General features: G+C 37.8%; 1 protein-coding gene across 1 annotated transcript in view; it reads right to left on the bottom strand.

The window, feature by feature from the left end:
• si:ch211-246m6.5 (von Willebrand factor D and EGF domain-containing protein) overlaps window positions 1–22369 on the bottom strand; it is a 393193-nt gene that overhangs the window by 245320 nt on the left and 125504 nt on the right. The window contains exons 3-5 of the mRNA XM_028806510.2: window positions 20969–21197; window positions 7906–7971; window positions 2849–3081 (exon numbers count right to left, since the gene is read on the bottom strand). Coding sequence (XP_028662343.1) covers window positions 2849–3081; window positions 7906–7971; window positions 20969–21197 — 528 coding nt within the window. The remainder of the gene's footprint in view (window positions 1–2848; window positions 3082–7905; window positions 7972–20968; window positions 21198–22369) is intronic.

The following is a 22369-nucleotide window of genomic DNA, read 5'->3' on the forward strand; positions in this document are numbered from 1 at the left end:
TGGCTGCAACTCTTCCATGAAGTCCACTTCTGGCCAGACTTCTCCGGACAGTAGATGGGTGTACCTGGGTCCCACTGGTTTCTGCTAGTTCTGAGCTGATGGCAATGCTGCACATCTTCCGATTTCGAAGGGTAATTAAAGCTTGATGTGTCTTTCATCTGCTGCACTAAGTTTCCTTGGCCAACCACTGCGTCTACGATCCTCAACATTGCCTGTTTCTTTGTGCTTCTTCAAAAGAGCTTGAACAGCACATCTTGAAACCCCAGTCTGCTTTGAAATCTTTGTCTGGGAGAGACCTTGCTGATGCAGTATAACTACCTTGTGTCTTGTTGCTGTGCTCAATCTTGCCATGACATGAAACTCTCTTCCACAACCTCACCTTGGTAGCAGAGTTTGGCTGTTCCTCACCCAGTTTTAAGCCTCCTACACAGCTGTTTCTGTTTCAGTTAATGACTGTGTTTCAACCTACGTGTGACATTGATGATCATTAGCACCTGTTTGGTATAATTGGTTGATCATGCACCTGATTATAATCCTACAAAATCCCTGACTTTGTGCAAGTGTACCTATAAGAATTGATGCTGGTTTGAAGGGAAAAGGTAGTAACAGCAAATATTGATTTGATTTACATTTTTCTTTTGTTCGCTCACTTTGCATTTTGTAAATAACAATAAACAATCATTATTTATATTTCTGAAAGCATTCTTTGTTTACAGCATTTTTTCACACCTGCCTAGAACTTTTGCACAGCACTGTATATATACACCCAATGCAAAAAACAGATTGAGCCCCCTCATATGCAATTACATGAAATCCCTTAAGTTAAGACATAAGCTAAATAAAAGGTCAGTTCTGTAATTTATCTTTTTTGTAATTTTGTAAAGGATAACACTACTTATCTTTTCATTGTGTGTTAACTTGTAATAAACTTTTACAGGGCAGTGAAATATATATACACTAAACAGGTCAGGTTGTTCTGTATGTGTATTTGTAGACTGTGTTTGTCTGCATCTATGCTGTTGTGTTTCATTTTACTCTTTTAATATAAATGAATGATTCATGCGATGAACAATACATTGAACTTTTTCTTTTGAGGCCGCCATAGGAAGGTAATTTCAGAATGATATTTAAAATGGATGTGACAAAGTTTTTTGGTTTTTTTTTGATGGATGGAAGATAGAAGCGGATGGCAAGAGGTTTATGTGGTAGAGTAATAATCCATTTTTTTTTTGGAAATAAACATTAATGAGGATTTAATCTATGGGAACTGAAGAAAAGAATTTCATATGATGGATTTAGGAATGTCATGTAGACCCTCTTTCTAAGTGTCTGCAGACCCAGGTTAATGCTCAGTCTTGAGATTACTTTTATTCCATTTGAAGTTTAAGCTTTGATGGATGGATTCCTTTAACAAGTTTATTACAGTGACTATTTAAAATTGGGTCTTGAGTTATTTGTGTGCTGATTGTTTGCTTTACATTCTTAATGATTACATGTTCAGTTAATTTAGTACATCGTATCGAATGTAAAGAATGAATTGCACTAGAGTACATTATTTCTGGTGTAGAGATTAAAACAGTTGACAAAGTTATACAATACAGTATAAAGTCAGCTTCTTACCTTTTCTTTCCCCTATTTGGAGGCCTTTTATATAATGATTAGGTGTCAGGATAGCATAACAAAGTATGCAAGAAAGTTCATAACAAAGCCTTGCAAAAGAACAACCATGCAGGCCACCCAACCTTGTGGGCCCTGAGCAATTGCCCCACCAGCACTGCCCATAGATATGCCGAATGTAATACTGTACATACAGTATATATACTTGCAATATTTAATACTTCAGGAATTCACATGCAGACTGGAAATATATTTACAATTTATATGTAAATAATAACAAAAACCCTAGGAGGTCTGAGTGGCTCAGCTTAATTCTAGCTCTTGGCTCATGTTTCACTTGAGCCTCCCCCTCACTTATGTACTAATGGCATTACAGATTGCACATGTATTCTTTCTTGCACACTGCAAAGATGCACTCCTTCAGGTTATGGGTCTTGGATTCAGCACTGGTAATTCCAAAAGAAGACTACAAGTTACAGTTGACAGGGGGACAAGGTTATCTTGGGTACTTTCACTTCAATCAACTTATTAATTAAGATCTGTAAGGAGCGATGCTCCTCACTGGCCTTTCAGAACATAAACATTTGATGAAAAAGGAGATTCTAACTGCATTTTAGGAGCATTTTAAATCCAGATTCCACCTTTATAAAAAGCTTTCTTACAATTGCACTAACACTCTCAGATTACGAACACATTTTATAATTTAATTGCAGTTTTACTTCACTTTTGTGCTAAGGACAATAAATCTTCCTTCACACAATTAATTAACTAAGAAAGTATTTCTTAGCATGATATACTAGTTGATAATTTAATGATGCTAAAGTAATCATACTAAATTACTATCTACCTAATAAAAGGTCAAGCTTACCTGAACGTAAAATTATCTACAATTATATTAGAAGAGTCAGCTATGGTATCAGTTCACAATGCTTTTCAACAATATGCTGTGCTAATGTATTTCCAGTTGAGAATTAAAAACAAATCATGTTATATCTTTTTTTTTCTTGTTAATTGCTTCCTTCCTAATTTACATTGACGAAGATTCAAATAAGAATGCAAGATTAGCATAACATCAGGTCATAATGGGACTTTAGTTAAATGTGGTACAGCATTTTAATTTAAAACTGCTTTTAAAATGTTGAGCAACATTTTAGATAACAAAGAGAGCAAGAAAAAAAAAATTATATTTTTCCAAGATTTAATTTGTCATAAGAGATCTGAAAAGCATTACCGTATCTCCCAGCTTGAAACGAACTCCATCTATCTCTGCGACTGCAAATGTCTGCAGGGTTGTGTCTTTCTTGATTTCTTCCTTTACACTGTGAGCAAGGTGCCTTGACCAGACCACCATGTACCCCAGGTACTGGTTTGAACTTGAAGAAGGGTAGACACATTTCAGATGGATGCTGTTACCAACAAGCACTGGGAAGATGACTGGCCTGGACTGGACCACTTGGAGTTGTGCTAAACAAAGCAGAAGAATACAGTCAGTTAAATAAACTTTGTTTTATGGGACTATAAGGTTTGGTCCAGAAGAAGGAAGGAAACAGCAGTGTTGTGCAATCCTGTCTCGATGGGCCACTATTCTTCTCCGGGGTTTAATGGGCTTTCTTTTGACTTCTCCCATCTTATGCTTTTCAAAGCTGTTGAGATGTAAGACATTTACAGATATAGCTCAACATTTTCTGCCATTTCTCATTTAAGACTTAAATTAAAATTTAAAGTAGAAAAGAGCAAATGCAAATATGTAACTGTGCACTGCAGATACATCTAACATCTGGCATTCAAATACTTGTGGTTCAAATTGCTCTCCTTCACAGTTCAGTATTAATTTAAAAAATGTTATAAATGAGGAACAATAAAGTACTAACAATTTTTGCTGTTTTTTGATTTCTACCTGTCTGCTCTGAACATTTCTTGCCTTGTTACATGACAACAACAACAACAAAAAAAAATTCAAATGATTTCAGAACTTCTATGTATCAATTAACACACACAACAGGAAATAAAATCAGAATTAGAAGTAAAAAAGCTAAATTTTCAAGAAACAAAATAATTTTTGTGGTAAATGAATTTGGTTCTATACATCAAAGTGATAGAAATTAGAAAAAGAATGCAGAGCTTCTTTAAACGGCTTTAAATCTATATCAAGAATTGAACAGTTAAAGGCATGACTTGGGTGACAGATCCTTTTAAGTTTACTCACAATAAATCTGAAATCTGGAACACAGATGTGCTTACAATGAGAATGGTCTTGGGACAGACTTTTCTCTCTATTATAAAAAAATATCCTGGGAGAGAAAGACTAGGGAGACGAGACATGATCTTCATGTGAAGATCACGGAATACACTTAAAAGACACGCGAGATGAAAGAGATTGGCCACGGAGCATCTCGCGGGGAGCTTAAACATGAGACTTTGTGCCAAGAGATTGACCCGTCTCGTGGGGACATAGAAAATGAAATTCTTGCAAGACACGCCCTACTTACAACCAATATCAAATAAGACCATGGGCAGCAAAACACTCAGTCATGTAAAGGCTTTGAGCACACACAGATCCAGGGCTCTCAGCACATATAAAGCATATAAGGACAATATGTTATAGATGAAACGTCAATGACTAAGCAAAGAAGAAAGAGCAGCACGGAGAAAAGACACTCAAAAGCGTTGGAGAGAAAAAGTGCAAAAAAGAAAAAGAATAATCTAGGTGCAAATTCAGAAAATAAGGAAAGTAATAATCAGCCCGGAACAAGTGGAACTGAAAAAAAGCACGTCCAATCGGGCTCAGAATTAAAAGACAAAGAGTAAAAGACAAAGTAGAGCTTCATAAAGACGTTCAAAAATGTTGGCCCTATACACATGCAGAGCAGGTTAGAGATTATGAAACCAGTCAAAAGGGTCAAAAAAAACGATGCCGCGATACACATGCAGAGGAAGGTAAAGAATATGAAAGCAGTAAAATTCGAAAGTATTGTAGCATCCCAGGCAGGTTGAAGCCTTTTTGGAGTGACTGTTAGGTTCGATTGAGGGAGGGCGGAGTACAGCATGGAAGACTGACAGCAGGGTATTGATTGATGCAATAAGTAGGGGGGGGGGGGTGGTCCTGGGACATGAGGAATGTTTGGAGAGGGTGCTAGAAGGTTATGTTTGGGGTTACGAAGTCGGCATTCTTTTTCTTGATTGTTCAAGTAAAACTTTTGTGAGACTTTACTACATCAGTCTGTTTTTTTTTTATTTCTTCTCTTTTCAAGCTGGACGTGGAGGTCGCTACAGTATCAAAAAAAGATAGTAAAGATCGCATTAACACAAACAAAAGGAAATTATTACTCGAAAAAAGGGAAAATAATCATCATGGACCATGTGATGATGATTAAAAAAATAGCAGGACAAAGCGAGGTCAGAAATAAAAGACAAAGAGTAGAAAACAAAGTAAAACTCCATAAAGAGGTTAAAAAACAAGGGGGCCAAACACATGCAGAGCAGGTTAGAGATAATGAAAACTGTGGAATTCAATAGACTCAAAAAACACGTAGGCGCGAAACACATGCAGAGCAAAACACAGAATATGAAAGCAGAAAAAAACAAAAGTGTCAAAACAAAGAAAGTAAACATTGCATTAGCGCAAACAAAGAAAAATTATTACTGGGAGAAATAATGAAAAGGTGAATAGAGATTGAATATATGAACATAGGTGATATGTCTGAAGTATGTAAATATTGTAAGGCTTTGAAATTTAAGTCAGAGAATTTCAAAAACGAGGGTTACCTCACATGCATCTATTGGTTACTTTGCAAAAAAAATTATTAACTGCTGATGATGTAGATCGTTTTGTCTGTGCTGAAATTCCAAACAGAGAAGCCTATCCTGAATTATGGTACAGAGTCATTAAACACACGGCTCATGGACCTCATTTAAAAGATTCAGCATGTTGGGACTCTAAAGATTCCAAATATTGTTTTTAAAGAAGTTCTGAAATAAAAGTGAAACTAATGAAATAGCAACAATTCAAAGAAAACAAAATCTTAAAAGTGTGTACCTAGAAAACCAAACATGGGGGTTGGCGAGCGAAATATCAAAAATAGGATTGAAAAGATTATTTGATCAGAGCAGTTTCAAATACAAAAATTAAGACTCACTAAAAGAACATAAGACAGTGGAATGAGCAGAGGCCATTCACACTTAACGTTGCTCAAGCTATGCTTCAATATATTCACTTTTAACTGCAGTCTGAATGTAGCCTTAATAGCCTGCAGTAACCCATCGATTCAAATGCAGGTAGTACGGACATTTCAACTCTTTGTTACCATTGTGATTTTACTCTAGCACTGCTCCTGGATTGCCCCACTCTAGCTGCCCATAGCGGGCACCTATGCATATGGATGAACTTGGATCCCCCTAGTGGTCGAAGGCCCCTATACAACTCATGTTCTGTATATGCCTTATTTGCGCTCCTACATAAATGACAGTGCTTCCTCTGGTGTGTACCCTAAAACCTTTTTTATTTTTGAAAATATCCTTAACACAGAGTATTAGGCAGTTACTTAGTATTTATCTTTACATTTTCTTTTTTTAAGAAAGATGAAAGCAACGTGTTGTCAGTTCTTCTAATAAGACACTCAAAAATTAATTTATCTCCCTCAGAAAATTCATTTCAGGAAAAACATACAACACATTTCAACACTTTTCATCCTACTGGCATTTAGGTTCAGCTTGTTATGTTTCAGCCAGGGTTCCTCCCCTGACTGGGGTTCAAATCTTTGTTTCTTGTCTTTTTTGTTCATTTATTTATTTATTTTGTTTGTATTAATTTTATTTATTTTTAATTGCATTTATCTATAAAAGCCAAGTTCATACAGTTCCTGGCAATTCATCTTGGGAGAGGTGGGTGTTTTTGCATTCCACTGTGCTTTTGTGGTTTTTCTGGATTCCTCTCCTTTTTGCTGTCTTTTCTGACCATTCTTTGGATTCTGTTTTGGAACTTTGTTGATTTCTAGAATTGTCTTCTGCTGACATTGCATTCATTTTGTGCTCTCCAGAGTTTCATATTGTAACAGAGCTTTTTTGGGAAATAAATCTTTTATTTTATAAAGATTCTACTAGCTGGGGTTTTTTGATAGGATTTCTCCCTCTAGTGGGCATTTCTGGAACTGTTTGAGACTTACATGCTTTAAAACTGGGTGTCACAACACTGCCACCCAAATGCATTAGTCCTTTAGTGCTAACAAAATGATTAATGACTCTTATATCAATCACATACTGTATAAAGAATATCATTCTACAGCTGTTTATGTCACCAACATGGCTGATATTAGATCATTATCATATTTTTCCATTTAAGAACCTGGCGTAAAAGTTCCCCATATAAGGGTGGCACAGTATATCAGACAGAATCATAACATTTAATGTACAAATACTAAAATATAAATCTTCCTGCTCTGCATGTGTCCAACTTCATAAAGTTTTCAACTGAAGTGCATTAGAGCAGCTTCCAACTTGTCCCAGAATACAACAACAAATACACACACTTATTAATTCAGTTTTTTAATTCTTCTTTGTTACAGTTACTCACATAACTCAGAGCCTCTTTGCAAGCCCTCATCACTTTGCATCTCTAATGTATGTCCTCATTAAATGGTTCAAGAACCTGGAACTGCTTTCCAGCCATAATCTAAATGTTGCAGTTAGAATGGATTTTAGATTTCTCCCCATGGACTCATAAGGAAGGAGACAGAAGTCAAAAGAGAAACTCCTTCCATTAGTACCACTGACACAAAAGAAATGCATTGGGGTGAAGAACAATGTTACTGAATTTTTAAAGTCTTTCTGCTGAAAGCAGTTGAGAAACTTCTCTCTAAAGCTCTCTTCAATATTCAGTTGCAATGTCTAGGCATAATTAAGCCTCATTGTGTGTTTACAGAGCTAAATTTCTAAATGGACTTAAACTGTGTCACTGATCGAGGGACATTATGGTTATCAGGAAGAAAGAAACAGATATTTAGGAAGGAAATTTTTTAAAGGCAAAAATTACTTTTCAATGGACATTATTTGAGCAAAATCCTGTTTTTCTTCCTTACTGACTCATCACTATTACAATACAATGGCTATTTGACAAAATAAAGCATTCATTTAGAGGAAACTAAAAAACTAATTCATGCAAACAGAGGAAGAGTTTACAAACATCTTTCAGGATAAGAATAAAGCTGGATAATCATTCATTACTGTTCAGTTTTTAAAATTACTGTGATGTATGCAATATGAAAATGACTTTAATATATTGAGTCCACTTACCTTGGCAAACATTATTAATTTCTATTTGCCCTGGAGGACACACTTTTGGTTGAAACTCTTTCACAGCTGAAAGAATCCACAAAAACAAGAAGTTAATAGATTGTTTTGGTTGAGAGGTAAATGTTTTAGTTTGACTCCTCTGAAATGAGCCAGATACAAATAATATGTCATGATGTTAATGGATGTTTTCATTAAATGAAAATACAAATCCTACAAAAAAACATTTTTTTAAAAAATGCTCAGAATACTGAAGAGCTTCTGGGCATTTTCACTGACACTTTTGTATTAGTTGATGAATGGATAAAAACATCTGTCTGTCTTTCTATCTATTCTCAGTCTAGTGGTTGGAGATACAGACTGAATGAAATTCAGTTTTATTTTTAAAAATTCTTCTAACCAATGCTTAAATACTCTTTGCTTTCAGTGTTCATAATCCAGCAATGTGCATACATCTCAAGATTTAAGAGTTAGTCGTTATCTGATTAGATAATGCAAAGAGCAAGACCAAAAAGATGTCCTCAAGTTTATATCATTAAGATCTGTAAAGTCCCACTTTATGCTACAGGAAAACCCAACATTAAATAATAGCAATCTGACAGGTCTTTGTAAAGAATAAGCACATAGTGAATTTCATTTGAAATGATGATGGCTCATGCAGCTTACTCTAATTTGTATGAATGGCAATGTTTATAAATGATTGTTATAGTATATTTAATAAAACAGTCCAGTAGTTAAAAATCTTGAGGTTGCTTAAGGTTTCGATTCTTATTTATTTTAAAAGACGCAAAATGATGATAAAAATAAAAGCGGTGTGTGTTTAGGAGTTAATGCTCTTGAGTCTGTTCTTTCGCTGCTATGGGACAAGCGCTTCACACCACCTCTCTCGTTCATACTTCATGTCAGGAGGCTGTACTTAATAAATACTTTTTCCATCTGTTCTACAGCGGTATACGTATTCATCTTTCAACATGGACAGCTACTGTGAACTTAGTGAACTTGTCTTTTTGAGTGTTTTGATGTTAGTTACCATATATGTACTGTTTTTTTTTTGTTTGATATTATTCCTGTTTTTGCTATCCATGCACTCATAATTTTTGTTTGTGTTTTTTCAATTAACATAACAGAGAAAGAAGGAGATGGAAAGTTTTTACTTTGGGTGAAATCTTTTAGTTTCACAGAATACAAGAAATTCTTATTGAAAACCTGTAGTTGAAAGTAACAAGTAGAGTGGCATTGCTTTTTCTCTTTTTAATGGTGTTGTTTCTTTTTTTTTTAATTTGTCATACTGCAAAAAAAATCAATGACTATCAATGCCAGATATGGATCCCAAATTTGAAATTGAAACCAACGTGTGTTGGTATAATTCTGACCCACTGTCACATTACTTTTAATAAATGAAAAACAAAATTTAGCAACATTCTGCCAAATGGTAGAGTATTTATCTTTGAGGCACATTATATTAGGGGTCTACTGCAGAGGGGGATACACAGCATAAACACGACTGAAAGGGGAGTTAACCCATTTTTTTTTTCACAATTTTTCATTACACTTATCGTTCTGCCTTGTGTCCTTTGAAAATTAGTTTTATGCCTAAGTGTTACACCATAAACACTCTAACTTGAGAAAAGACATGCAATACTGAATTTATGAAAAATAACAAAAAATCTTTCTTATAGCCTAAACAATTCAATCCAATTATTGACTTTGACCAACTAATAGATGAAACAAAATGTACTATTGGATGAAATATGCTAATTGATCCAGCAAATTTTGATATTATATCAAATCAAGAAATTTAATTTAGGAACCAGAAATTGTTAATAAAATTTTATTGTTGTGATAGTGTCTTTCTTTTAATGTGACAAATATACAGTGCATCCAGAAAGTATTCACAGCGCATCACTTTTTCCACATTTTGTTATGTTACAGCCTTATTCCAAAATGGATTAAATTCATTTTTTTCCTTAGAATTCTACACACAACACCCCATAATGACAACGTGAAAAATGTTTATTGAGATTTTTGCAAATTTATTAAAAATAAAAAAACTGAGAAAGCGCATGTACATAAGTATTCACAGCCTTTGCCATGAAGCTCAAAATTGAGCTCAGGTGCATCCTGTTTCTCCTGATCATCCTTGAGATGTTTCTGCAGCTTAATTGGAGTCCACCTGTGGTAAATTCAGTTGATTGGACATGATTTGGAAAGGCACACACCTGTCTATATAAGATCCCACAGTTGACAGTTCATGTCAGAGCACAAACCAAGCATGAAGTCAAAGGAATTGTCTGTAGACCTCCGAGACAGGATTGTCTCGAGGCACAAATCTGGGGAAGGTTACAGAAACATTTCTGCTGCTTTGAAGGTCCCAATGAGCACAGTGGCCTCCATCATCCACAAGTGGAAGAAGTTCAAAACCACAAGGACTCTTCCTAGAGCTGGCCGGCCATCAAACTGAGCGATCGGGGGAGAAGGGCCTTAGTCAGGGAGGTGACCAAGAACCCGATGGTCACTCTGTCAGAGCTCCAGAGGTCCTCTGTGGACAGAGGAGAACCTTCCAGAAGGAAAACCATCTCTGCAGCAATCCACCAATCAGGCCTGTATGGTAGAGTGGCCAGACGGAAGCCACTCCTTAGTAAAAGGCACATGGCAGCCTGCCTGAAGTTTGCCATAAGGCACCTGAAGGACTCTCAGACCATGAGAAAGAAAATTCTCTGGTCTGATGAGACAAAGATTGAAGTCTTTGGTGTGAATGCCAGACATCACTTTTGGAGGAAACCAGGCACCGCTCATCACCAGGCCAATACCATCCCTACAGTGAAGCATGGTGGTGGCAGCATCATGCTGTGGGGATGTAGCAATGTACAGAGACATCGTGGATGAAAACCTACTCCAGAGCGCTCTTGACCTCAGACTGGGGCGACGGTTCATCTTTCAGCAGGACAGCGACCCTAAGCACACAGCCAATATATCAAAGGAGTGGCTTCAGGACAACTCTGTGAATGTCCTTGAGTGGCCCAGCCAGAGCCCAGACTTGAATCTGATTGAACATCTCTGGAGAGATCTTAAAATGGCTGTGCACCGATGCATCTCATCCAACCTGATGGAGCTTGAGAGGTTCTGCAAAGAGGAATGGGCGAAACTGGCCAAGGATAGGTGTGCCAAGCTTGTGGCATCATATTCAAAAAGACTTGAGGCTGTAATTGCTGCCAAAGGTGCATCGACAAAGTATTGAGCAAAGGCTGTGAATACTTACGTACATGTGATTTCTCAGTTTTTTTATTTTTAATAAATTTGCAAAAACCTCAAGTAAACTTTTTTCACGTTGTCATTATGGGGTGTTGTGTGTAGAATTCTGAAGAAAAAAATGAATTTAATCCATTTTGGAATAAGGCTGTAACATAACAAAATGTGGAAAAAGTGATGCGCTGTGAATACTTTTCGTATGCACTGTATATCCATCCATCCATTTTCTAACCCGCTGAATCTGAACACAGGGTGCAAGGCAGGAACTAATCCCAGGCAGGGTGCTAACCCACCGCAGGACACACACACACACCCACACACCAAGCACATACTAGGGACAATTGAGGAATGCCAATCCACTTAACCTGCATGTTTTTGGACTGTGGGGGGAAATCGGAGCACCCGGAGGAAACCCACGCAGACACGGGGAGAACATGCAAACTCCACGCAGGGAGGACCTGGGAAGCGACCCCAGGTCTTCTTACTGCAAGGCAGCAGTGCTACCACTGCGCCACCATGCCACCCACTAATATATATATATATATATATATTGTGACGGATGGCCGGGGCCCATGCCTGGCCGGGACACCCCTTCAGCACATCTGCCAAGTGAACAAGGCTGGGAAGCCCAGTATCTCCCCCGGATGCTAGATGGCAGCCTCCCTGGGTCGCAGCGGTTCCTCGGACTCCCCCAGGGCTTCATGGGGGTTGGAGTTCTGTGCAGCTCTGTGGGGTTCCACAGGCGCCACCAGGGGGTGCTGCAACAGGAGTGGCTGGCCCCTTTTGGGCACTGGTTTCGCCTTACCCGGAAGTGCAGCCGGATGTCAGCAATCAACCACCTGCAGCACTTCCAGATGCCTGATAAAAGGGAGCCAGCGACCACCACTCAGGAGCCAGAGTCGGGAGGTGGAGGACAAAGCTAGATGGGAGGAGTGGTGGTGCCAGAAGAGTGTGTGTTGAATTAAGTGCTTTTGGGACTGTGTATTGCCTGTGGGGTTCATGGGGAAGACGTGCCCCACAGGTGAAGAAAAATAAAAGTCTTTGTGCTTTTACATGTGCCTCAGTGTGAGTCTCTGTCGGGTCGGGCGTAATATAGTGCCTTTTATCACAATATATATGTATATTAGTATAGAGCATTGATTAAAATTTTTAATTGTGATTAATAGTAGACAATCACATTGTTATGTGCAAAATTCAATAATGAACTCAAAAGTAGTGTATTGTGTGTATTTGATTTGCAAACACTTTAAACAAATAAGGTGCTTTTTAACAGCAGTATTCTCTTTACATAGTAGCAGCTAAAATATTTCTTGTAAATTTCAACTTAAACATTAATGTAATCAAATCAAATATAAAACCAAAGCTATTTGCTACTGCCAGGGCATTAACATTTTATCAAGTTTGGTATAGAAACACAAGTTACCCTCAGAGTCCAGAGCCACGATTATAACATTATAACAGGCATCTTCTGAGCAACAGCAAGTTAACATTTCTAAATCTGTTTTCTTTTTTATCTGAACAGATACCAGCAGAAACATTTTCTTTTATCAGGGAGCAGCATAAACAGTCTATGTCCAGTAGCAAGTCTTTGAGAGCTAATATTTTTTCCAAAAGCGCACACAGTAATGGTTTCACACATAAATCAACATAAAACATCTGTTTGCACGGTGGGCTGGCTGCCTGGCTGTCTTTGTGAGACAAGTGCACTGGGGTGGCAGTTGCAGTGAGATGCAATATGGTTTGTACGTCATTGTCTTTGTAAATGTCCATCCTCCCAGGCGAACGTTGCCATAGGTGCATCAGCTACACAAATGTGTTCAGCACCACGATCAGCTGGAGACTGATCAGCTGATGCCGGTACCTCACTTTCGTTTTCGATCTACATCTCCAGATCACTTGCATCAAAATCAGAGTCCAATAAATCAGAGTCCGATTCAGCAATAATACGAAAAAAGTTTTGCTTTAAACATTCACTTTGGTATCTCTCCACGTGCCATTTTAGAAGCTGTTTGCTCTTCGCTACTCATGCATGTGCAGGGAATTGAGGTCAAATCAACAAAGCTAACATAGCTGCAGACCAGTCGGAATGCCATGCTGACCCCTGTCCACTGCTGAAAGTGTCTAAATTGGGCACGTGAGCATCAGAACTGAATTATGGAGCAATGGAAGGAGGTGGCCTGTCTTATGAATCACATTTCCTTTTAAGTCACATGGACAGCTGGGTACATGTGCATCATTTACTTGGGGAAGAGATGGCAGCAGGATGCACTGTGGGAAGAAGGTAAGCCTGCAGAGGCAGTGTAATGCTCTGGGAAATGCTTTGCTGGGAAATACATATATACGTTCTGCTGGGAAATATTATCTGCTGGATAATGTGCCCTGCCACACTGTAAAAACTGTCCAAGAGTAGTTGTAGGAACATGAAAAGGCACCAGGCCACCAAATCCCCAAGATTTCAATCCAATGAAGCATGTGTGGGATGTGCTGGAAAAACAAGTCGCATAATTTACATGACTTAGAAGATCGGTTGCTAATGTAGTGGTGTCAGATACCACAGGACCCCTTCAGAGGTCTTGTGGAGTCCATGCTTCGACAAGTCAGAGCTATGTTGGTAGCATGAGGGGGACCTGCACAATATTAGGCAGGTGGTTTTAATGTTGTGGCTGATAGGCATATCTTTGATAGAATTTTTAGGCGACTGTTCGGCTGTAGGCAGTTTATCGTAATTAGAAGCTTGTTGTCTGTCTGACCAGGTTAACGAGAGCACTGTTATTTAAATGGCTACCCCTACTGTGTGCTGGCATTGCATTGGTTTAGAAATGTGTACTATGTCAATATGGAAGGTCTGGCAATTTCAAATGCAAATTAGAAAGAGCTTTTGGGAAAATGCACACAGTCAGGAAGGGTACCTTTGACCATTGACATTGATGGCAGCATCTAGTGAGGTCTGTTTTTAAAGCTCAGAACGCAGTGTTCAATGGGACGTTCCAGCTGCTGAGCAAAGTGCTGAGAGTGTTCAATATTTTTGGAGTTTCTAGGATGATATATACCTTTTCAAAGCTGCACCAAAGCCAAGGATAATGCTTCTGAACTGGTAGACTAGGTGGTGTTAGTAGTCTATGGTCCAAACCATGTTGTGCAAAATTTGTAATATAACCAATGTGTAAATAGACAGGTACAACGTATTTGGAGATAACCAACTTTAAATAAAGATGCAAAAGTAATTAAATGAAACTGATTAATCTAAAAAGTAAACATTCAAAACAATTTTCTACAATATGCATCTTTAATAAATCTCTCTAGAAAAGAAAAGCAGCACAAACAAACAAAAAACGACTGCTTCAGCGAACAAAACATTTTTGTTCTTCTCAATTCTATCCATCATGATAATAGCACTGTTAGCTAAGGAGTGGCATATGTAGAGCAGACACACTTGAGTGATCCTAAGCATGAGGTGGTGTTTAGTGTGGTCAGTCATCACAGTCCTCTTTTTATGATTCCACCATTTAACTAAGTTGATTCCATGTGTCAAGATGTAATATTTGATGTCTTAAATTGACCATGAAATTAGACAGTAAAATGCAGAATCCATTCTTGCCTTGAAAACACTAGGCCAGCACTTTTTAAAATGTAGAGAATATTTATCAGGTTGTGGGATTCTACATATTTTGTCTACACATGTTCTGGATCTGGCAAAAGCTTATAACCACATACTCTGGTATATTTTGTGGGAGCTACGGCAACAGTATGGTCTTCCAGGGCTACTGCTCCATGCTATGTAACTCTCTTTTTACATTGTTGGCATTTAGTTTAATAAATTAAATCTGAATGAACGACTCTGCCAACAGCATATCTTTTCTCCCTTCCTGTTTATAATTTTCAAGGACAGGATATGAAGGCGATATCAGTGTCTAGAGAATATCTCCCCAAATTCAGGATCATTTTTATTTTGGTTTTGCTGGACTGTGATCTCTGATGATCACTTGAGTATTTTACAGCTGAATGCAAAGTATTCAAAATGAGTAACAACACATAAACAAAAGACATGGCCCTTCTTAAGAAAAAACAGTGGTCTCATCTCAGTAGGTGAGTGTACAGCAGCTACCCGAAGTGAACTACCTGAAGTACCTCAGAGTCTCATTCTTGAGTAATGGCATAAGACATTATGACATTAACCATAGACCGGGGAAGTATCATTACAATGGATGTGTTACTACAAGTAGACAGCGATGGTGATGAGGAAGCTTATAAGCCAATCTATGTACCTGTTATGAACTATTGTTACACAGTTTGGGCAGTGATTGAAACAATGAAACAAGGGTACAACTAACTAAAACAAGGTTCCTCGGCAGGCTTTTGGGGTTCTCTGTCTGTGATAGGGTTAGAAGCATAGTAATCCAAGTGGACAACAGTCTATAACAGCCATTGTTAGCAATACAGATGGGGGTGGTTTGGGCATCTAGTATGGACATCCCTTTGGTGCTTTCCATTTGAAATGTTCTGGGTGTTGACAACCAAAGACAGATCAAGGAAACAGATAGATTAGATGTTTTATTTCAGCTGGAAGCAAGAACAAATGGAGTTTAAGACTGTTTCCAAGTAAAGAGAACTCTCCTTGGTTTGTTGCTACCAGGGCTAAGACAGAAAGTAGATGCATTTGGACTATACCTGTTTTCAGGCATCCTGGATTATTTATACAATATATTTATATATAGATACTGTATGGATAAACAGTTCATATAGAACTTTATAGGGAAGAACAGTGACACAGCAATTAACACTACTGCTTCCAATTATGTTCCATTTCTGCTCTCGTCATTGTCTGGGTTTGTTTTCTCCTAATGTCTGTATTAATAATCACTATACACTCTAGTTTTCTCCGCTTATCTCCAGAATTTCTTTGTTAAGCAATACAGTGACCCCCTCCTCCATCGCGGGGTTGCGTTCCAGAACTTCCTGCTAAAGGTGAAAATCCGTGAAGTAAAAACCATACGTTTATATGGTTATTTTTATATTGTCACGCTTGGGTCACAGATTTGCACAGAAACACAGGAGGTTGTAGAGAGACAGGAACTTTATTCAAACATTGCAAACAAACATTTGTCTCTTTTTCAAAAGTTTAAACATGCTCCATGACAACACAGAGATGACAGTTCCGTCTCACAATTAAAAGAATGCAAACATATCTTCCTCTTCAAAGGAGTGCACATCAGGAGCAGAGAATGTCAGAGAGAGAGAAAAGCAAACAATCAAAAACTGATAGGTGCTGTTCGAGCTTTTAAGTGTGCAAAGCACCTTGCGGGAAGTATATCGCTTGACAATAGAGCCGCAAGTAACCCCAGCAAGAAAGGGAGCAATGTGAAGGTAGTCTTTCAGCATTTTTTAGACAAGTGTCCGTATCCTCTAGGGGTGCGAACAGCCCCCCTGCTCACAATATACAGTATTTGAGGAGTTTTATTTAATATGTAATACATGCTCTGATATGGGTAGCTTCTCAGCCATCTGCCAACAGTGTCCCTTGTATGAAATCAACTGGGCAAACCAACTGAGGAAGCATACAGTAATCCCTCCTCAATCGCGGGGGTTGCGTTCCAGAGCCACCCGCGAAATAAGAAAATCCGCGAAGTAGAAACCATATGTTTATATGGTTATTTTTATATTGTCATGCTTGGGTCACAGATTTGCACAGAAACACAGGAGGTTGTAGAGAGACAGGAACGTTATTCAAACACTGCAAACAAACATTTGTCTCTTTTTCAAAAGTTTAAACTGTGCTCCATGACAAGACAGAGATGACAGTTCTGTCTCACAATTAAAAGAATGCAAACATATCTTCCTCTTCAAAGGAGTGCGTGTCAGGAGCACAAAATGTCACATAGACAGAGAAAACAATCTCTAGCAAACAAATCAATAGGGCTGTTTGGCTTTTAAGTATGCGAAGCACCGCGGCACAAAGCTGTTGAAGGCGGCAGCTCACACCCCCTCCGTCAGGAGCAGGGAGAAAGAGAGAGAGAGAGAGAGAGAGAGACAGAGTTTGTTTTTCAGTCAAAAATCAATACGTGCCCTTCGAGCTTTTAAGTATGCGAAGCACCGTGCAGCATGTCGTTTCAGGAAGCAGCTGCACAAAAGATAGCAACGTGAAGATAATCTTTCAGCATTTTTAGACGAGCGTCCGTATCGTCTAGGTGTGCGAACAGCCCCCCTGCTCAATCCCCATACGTCAGGATCAGAGAAAGTCAGCGCAAGAGAGAGAGAAGAGTAAGCAATCTAGCTACTCAGCCATCTGCCAATAGCGTCCCTTGTATGAAATCAACTGGGCAAACCAACTGAGGAAGCATGTACCAGAAATTAAAAGACCCATTGTCCGCAGAAATCCGCGAACCAGCAAAAAATCCGCGATATATATTTAAATATGCTTACATATAAAATCCGCGATGGAGTGAAGCCGCGAAAGGCGAAGCGCGATATAGCGAGGGATCACTGTATACCAGAAATTAAAAGACCCACTGTCCACTGAAACCCACGAACCAGCGAAAAATCCGCGATATATATTTAAATATGCTTACATATAAAATCTGCAATAGAGTGAAGCCACGAAAGTCGAAGCGCGATATAGCGAGGGATTACTGTACATAATGCAAAATTAGCTGCTTAGCAAAATTAGTTACCATGAGTTAGCTTTTATGTCGATGAGTGTCCTCTGTAATAGAATGTTGTTCAGTTCAGGGATTATTTCTGCTTTACTTCTTATGCTGTTTGAATAAGATCTGGTTCTTAAAGGTATATAGATTATAGCGTTGATCAGCGAATTATGCAAAAGCATATTTCTCAGTGAATTTGCTGCATACTCGCTCACCCTTGTTCATCAAATTATTTACTGATAATTCAGCCGGTTTAGGAGAATTTATTTTTTATTTATTTTTAATACCAGCACCCCATAATGCTTTGCAAGGCCAGTGCGACATCCTCCAGAGCTGTAACAGCCAACATTGATATGACCGCCCCCTGTTTATACAGTATAAAGCTGATCATTTGCAATACAGACTTTGTGGGACAAGTTATTTGTGCTTGTAGCCAAATGTGCAGGCCAACCTTCGAGTTCAACGTCAACATAAGAGAAAGAGATGCGTGCCCTATGCATGCATAACAATTAGCCACGTGGTGCGGCGAGAGTGAAAACAAACCTTGAAAGAGCCTGACGCCCCCCACCCCTAACAGAGGAGACCCTATGAAATAATAATAATAAAGAAAGATTTACTGCTATTTACAAGACGTTTCTATCTTTTGGTAGGAAAGAAAGTGCAAAGCATCAGTACAGTTTAGAGATCATTCAGCCTGACTTCAAAAAACAGAACAAGCCAGCGGTTTCAATCTTGACATGCCACTTTAAATTTCCTGCCTTTAAAAGACCTACATATATTTTCTGACTTTTGACTGCAATTCGGCATTTCCGCTTTGCTTCGATGCAATATATGATTGTGAGTCTCTGACTGCGTTCTTTCTTCTTTGATCTCAGTGAGGCACAGTGGTGCAATGGTTGGCACTGCTGCTGCACAGCTCAGGTCACCATTTTGGCCACAATAGTTAAACATATACAGCATAAATAACAAGTTATCTCTGCTTGTGAAATTGAATTATAATAAACAGTTATGATTTTAAAATGTTAATTGTGTCAACTACAAGTATCCAAAGTGCTTGGCTAGACCACTGCATAGTGTAGGCCCACCTACTTTTTTAGTGGCGGCTTATAACTTTGAATTGCCAGCCGTCAACAGAGTTTGTGAGCAACTGTGAAGATGGTTTTAAACAGGCCCGATATTATCAAATACTAGACAGTAAAACCATCTGACTTAGAAATGTTAAAAGCCATTAAGCAAATACAAGTTGTTACCAGAACCAAGATGCTAAAGCCATAACTCAAGCTGATAAATGAAATGCTATGAGTCATTAACCAGAAAGTATGTTCAAGGGTTTTATCGCCAATGTGCAGGTAGATTTTCGAATGCCACGTCAGTATAAAAGAAGGAGGTGTGTGCCCTATGCATACATAATAATTAGCCACGTGCATATAAAAAACAAACTTTGAAGGAGCCTGTCACCTCATCTTCCCCCAAACACAGGAGACTCTGTGAAATAATAATAATGAAAGGTTTATTACTATTTACAACATGTTTCTATCTTTTTGATAGGATAAAAAGTGCAAAGCATCAGCACAAACTGTTTCAGAGAGCCTTCAGTGTCACTTTTGACTATAATTTCATCATTTCTGTTTTGTTTTGACATAATCTATGATTGTGTGTCTCTGACTGTGTACTTTCTTCTTTGATATCATGGAGGCAAAATGGTGCAGTGGTTGGCATTGCTGCCGCACAGCTCAGGTCACCTTTTTGGCCACAATATCCAGTCCAGTATAGTTGGCAGACATTTCCCTAGCCCTCAGGGACCCTTTGAAGACAACTGCACCATTATAATCCAGTCAGATCTAGTTCAGTTAGTTCTTCCCCATTGACTTTAATGCAGTTAGTCAAGTTTGACAAATATTGCAAACATTTCTATGATTTTGGGGAACTCACGGCAAAGTGAACTCGCTAGTGCTCACTCGTTACTATAAGCTTATCAAAAATATATGACCATATTGGTGGACATGGATATAAAGTTGCATTCTCATTCTCAAACCCACTTAATTGAATTCAGGTTTTCAGGGAACCAGAGTTTATCCAGGCAGCAATGGGCATGGAGTAGGAAACAACCATGAATGGAGCACCAGTCCATTGCACATATTCTTCCTCTACACTGGTGTCCGAGTTGCCAATCCACATAGCATGCCTGTCTTTGGGGATGGGTGAGTTATAACTGGAGCACCAGGAGTAAAATGTTCACAAATGCAGTCACAGCATGGAAACTCCGCATAGTCAGGGAGCAGACCCAGAACACAAACCCTGGTCCCTGGGCACTAACTACTGTGCCACCATGATGGCCAGCATAAAACTAAGATAAGCTTCAATTACATATTCTATAGTACATATGTATAATTTAATATAATGGAAAATAAAATGAAGATATACTTTGGATGTTGATGCACTTTAAATGCATTGCATATGTGACATTTTCACTTATCAACCCTATTTTCTCCAATTATGTCTGAAATTACTGTCAAATCCTACTAGACTATTTCATAAATATAGATATTTATTATGGTAAAAACAGTTCAAAAGGACAAAACGTAGTTAGAAAAACAGCAAATGTAATTAAATTTTTTATATATCCAATAACTTCAAAAAGACCCTCTGGAACGGAGCTTTCACCCTGACAATGACCAACACATTTATTAAATACCAGAACTGAACTTCCCACCAGCAGACCTGCACACTGCATTAGAACACTGCAGGTGACTTTAGATGTCAGCTCATTTAAAATCAACTTGTTCATAAAAACACATGCATATTGCACAACTATGAACAAACCTTCATGAATATTCCATTGCATAATTACCCCAGCTCTGTGATTCAAAAATAATTACACTGATTAGCAAGTTTCAGTCTTGTCCTTGGAGAAAAAGCGACATACTTTTAAATCATCTAGCAACTTTAGCAATGATATAAAAACCTCTATTTTGCCAAAAAAATTCCAAGCTTAGAGCTAAAGTTGAAGAAGATAAAATTTTATGTGATTAATTTTATCTTTGCTTATAAAATCTGTAAAAAAACGTCACTTTAAGTTGACAAATGAACATTAAATGAAACTGAATGTAACTTGCTTTGGGACTAAGGGGAGATTATAACATACTTATGGAAAGATTTATATTTCTGCTTGTCACCTTGTGCACAGTAGCCCATGCATCCTTGAGTTGGTTGTAAGAAATACACATAAAACCCTCCGCAGTTTCTCACTGAGACTGGAAACCTAAATAAACAGCAGTCCTTTGTACTTCCCAAGAAGAACTGCCACGTAGCACAAGCTGACAGCTGCTTCACTTCACCAGGACGAGGCAGGGGGCCATCCTTAAGAGAGAGCCACACTGGAGCTTGGGTTCCACACTTATTGATCTGTAAAAAAATAATGCAAGGAAGCCAGCCTGTTAAGTTACCATCATGACATGATTTACCTTGTTTAGCAAAAAAAAACTTACTTGGAATTTAAGGACATTTCTGAAATAAAGTTTATATTTTAAAAACAGTAAATAGATTAGCATATCTGAATTTATATTTATAGCTTTATTAAGTCATTTAAACAGAAAAGTAAAGAAAATAGGGGTTATATCACACAAATTATGCCAATAATGATTTTTTAAATGAAATACGATCCATTTCCAGATATATGCATTATAAAAGAAGAAGAATAATATACCAATAAAATACACACTGCTGTAAAGCAGATGAAAAATCAGCTCAATCAAAAATACAATTAATTTTAATAAATCACAGAAAGAGGTAAGATTCATTAACTTTAAATAATACTAAAAAAAACCACCTACACCCAATGAAACATTCTATTATACTTCTTTATAACAATTATAACAATAAGCGTTACAATAGAGAGATTAGTAGAAGCCAAACAGACTTATTTTAGCATAACATTAATGACATTGTGCCAGCTATGATGCTCTGGAACAGCTCATCACAAAGAACATTTGAACAAGTTTACACAATGTGCTAACACTACAGAGTGGGAAATCACAGTTTAAATTGAACACTATCTGATGGATAAGCAAATAAATTTTCCCAAACAGGTCTTAATTTCAGACATTCCCAGAACATCTGACCTGACAATTCCAGAACTACATGGGGATCCAATTTCTGATATTTTTAAAGTCATTTTAATCTGGAAAGCTGACAAATTTACAACATATATTGCACAGGTTTATGAAGAATAAATGTTATAAGTAATCAAATTCCACTCCTTGCCAAAGATATTAATAGAGAGGTCTCTTTCCTAGTGGTACCTAAGATTCTAGCAATGACCACTATGACATTTAGTCAAGTCAAGTCGCTTTATTTCATACCATCCAAACACAGTATTACAGAAAGCAGTGGCACAAAATAATGTTCCCCAGGACTGTAGTGTAACATATACATATAAACATAGGACAGGTGCAAGGCAGGTAAAGAAATATGCTATTCTATAAACTGATAAAAAATAAATAATAGGTAAGTGACTAGACAGTAATAAATAAATAATAACAGCAACTGATAATAAAAAAACAACAGTTTTTTTAAAA

Source organism: Erpetoichthys calabaricus, chromosome 8 (genome assembly GCF_900747795.2).
Source record: "Erpetoichthys calabaricus chromosome 8, fErpCal1.3, whole genome shotgun sequence".
Classification (NCBI taxonomy): Eukaryota; Metazoa; Chordata; class Cladistia; order Polypteriformes; family Polypteridae; genus Erpetoichthys; species Erpetoichthys calabaricus.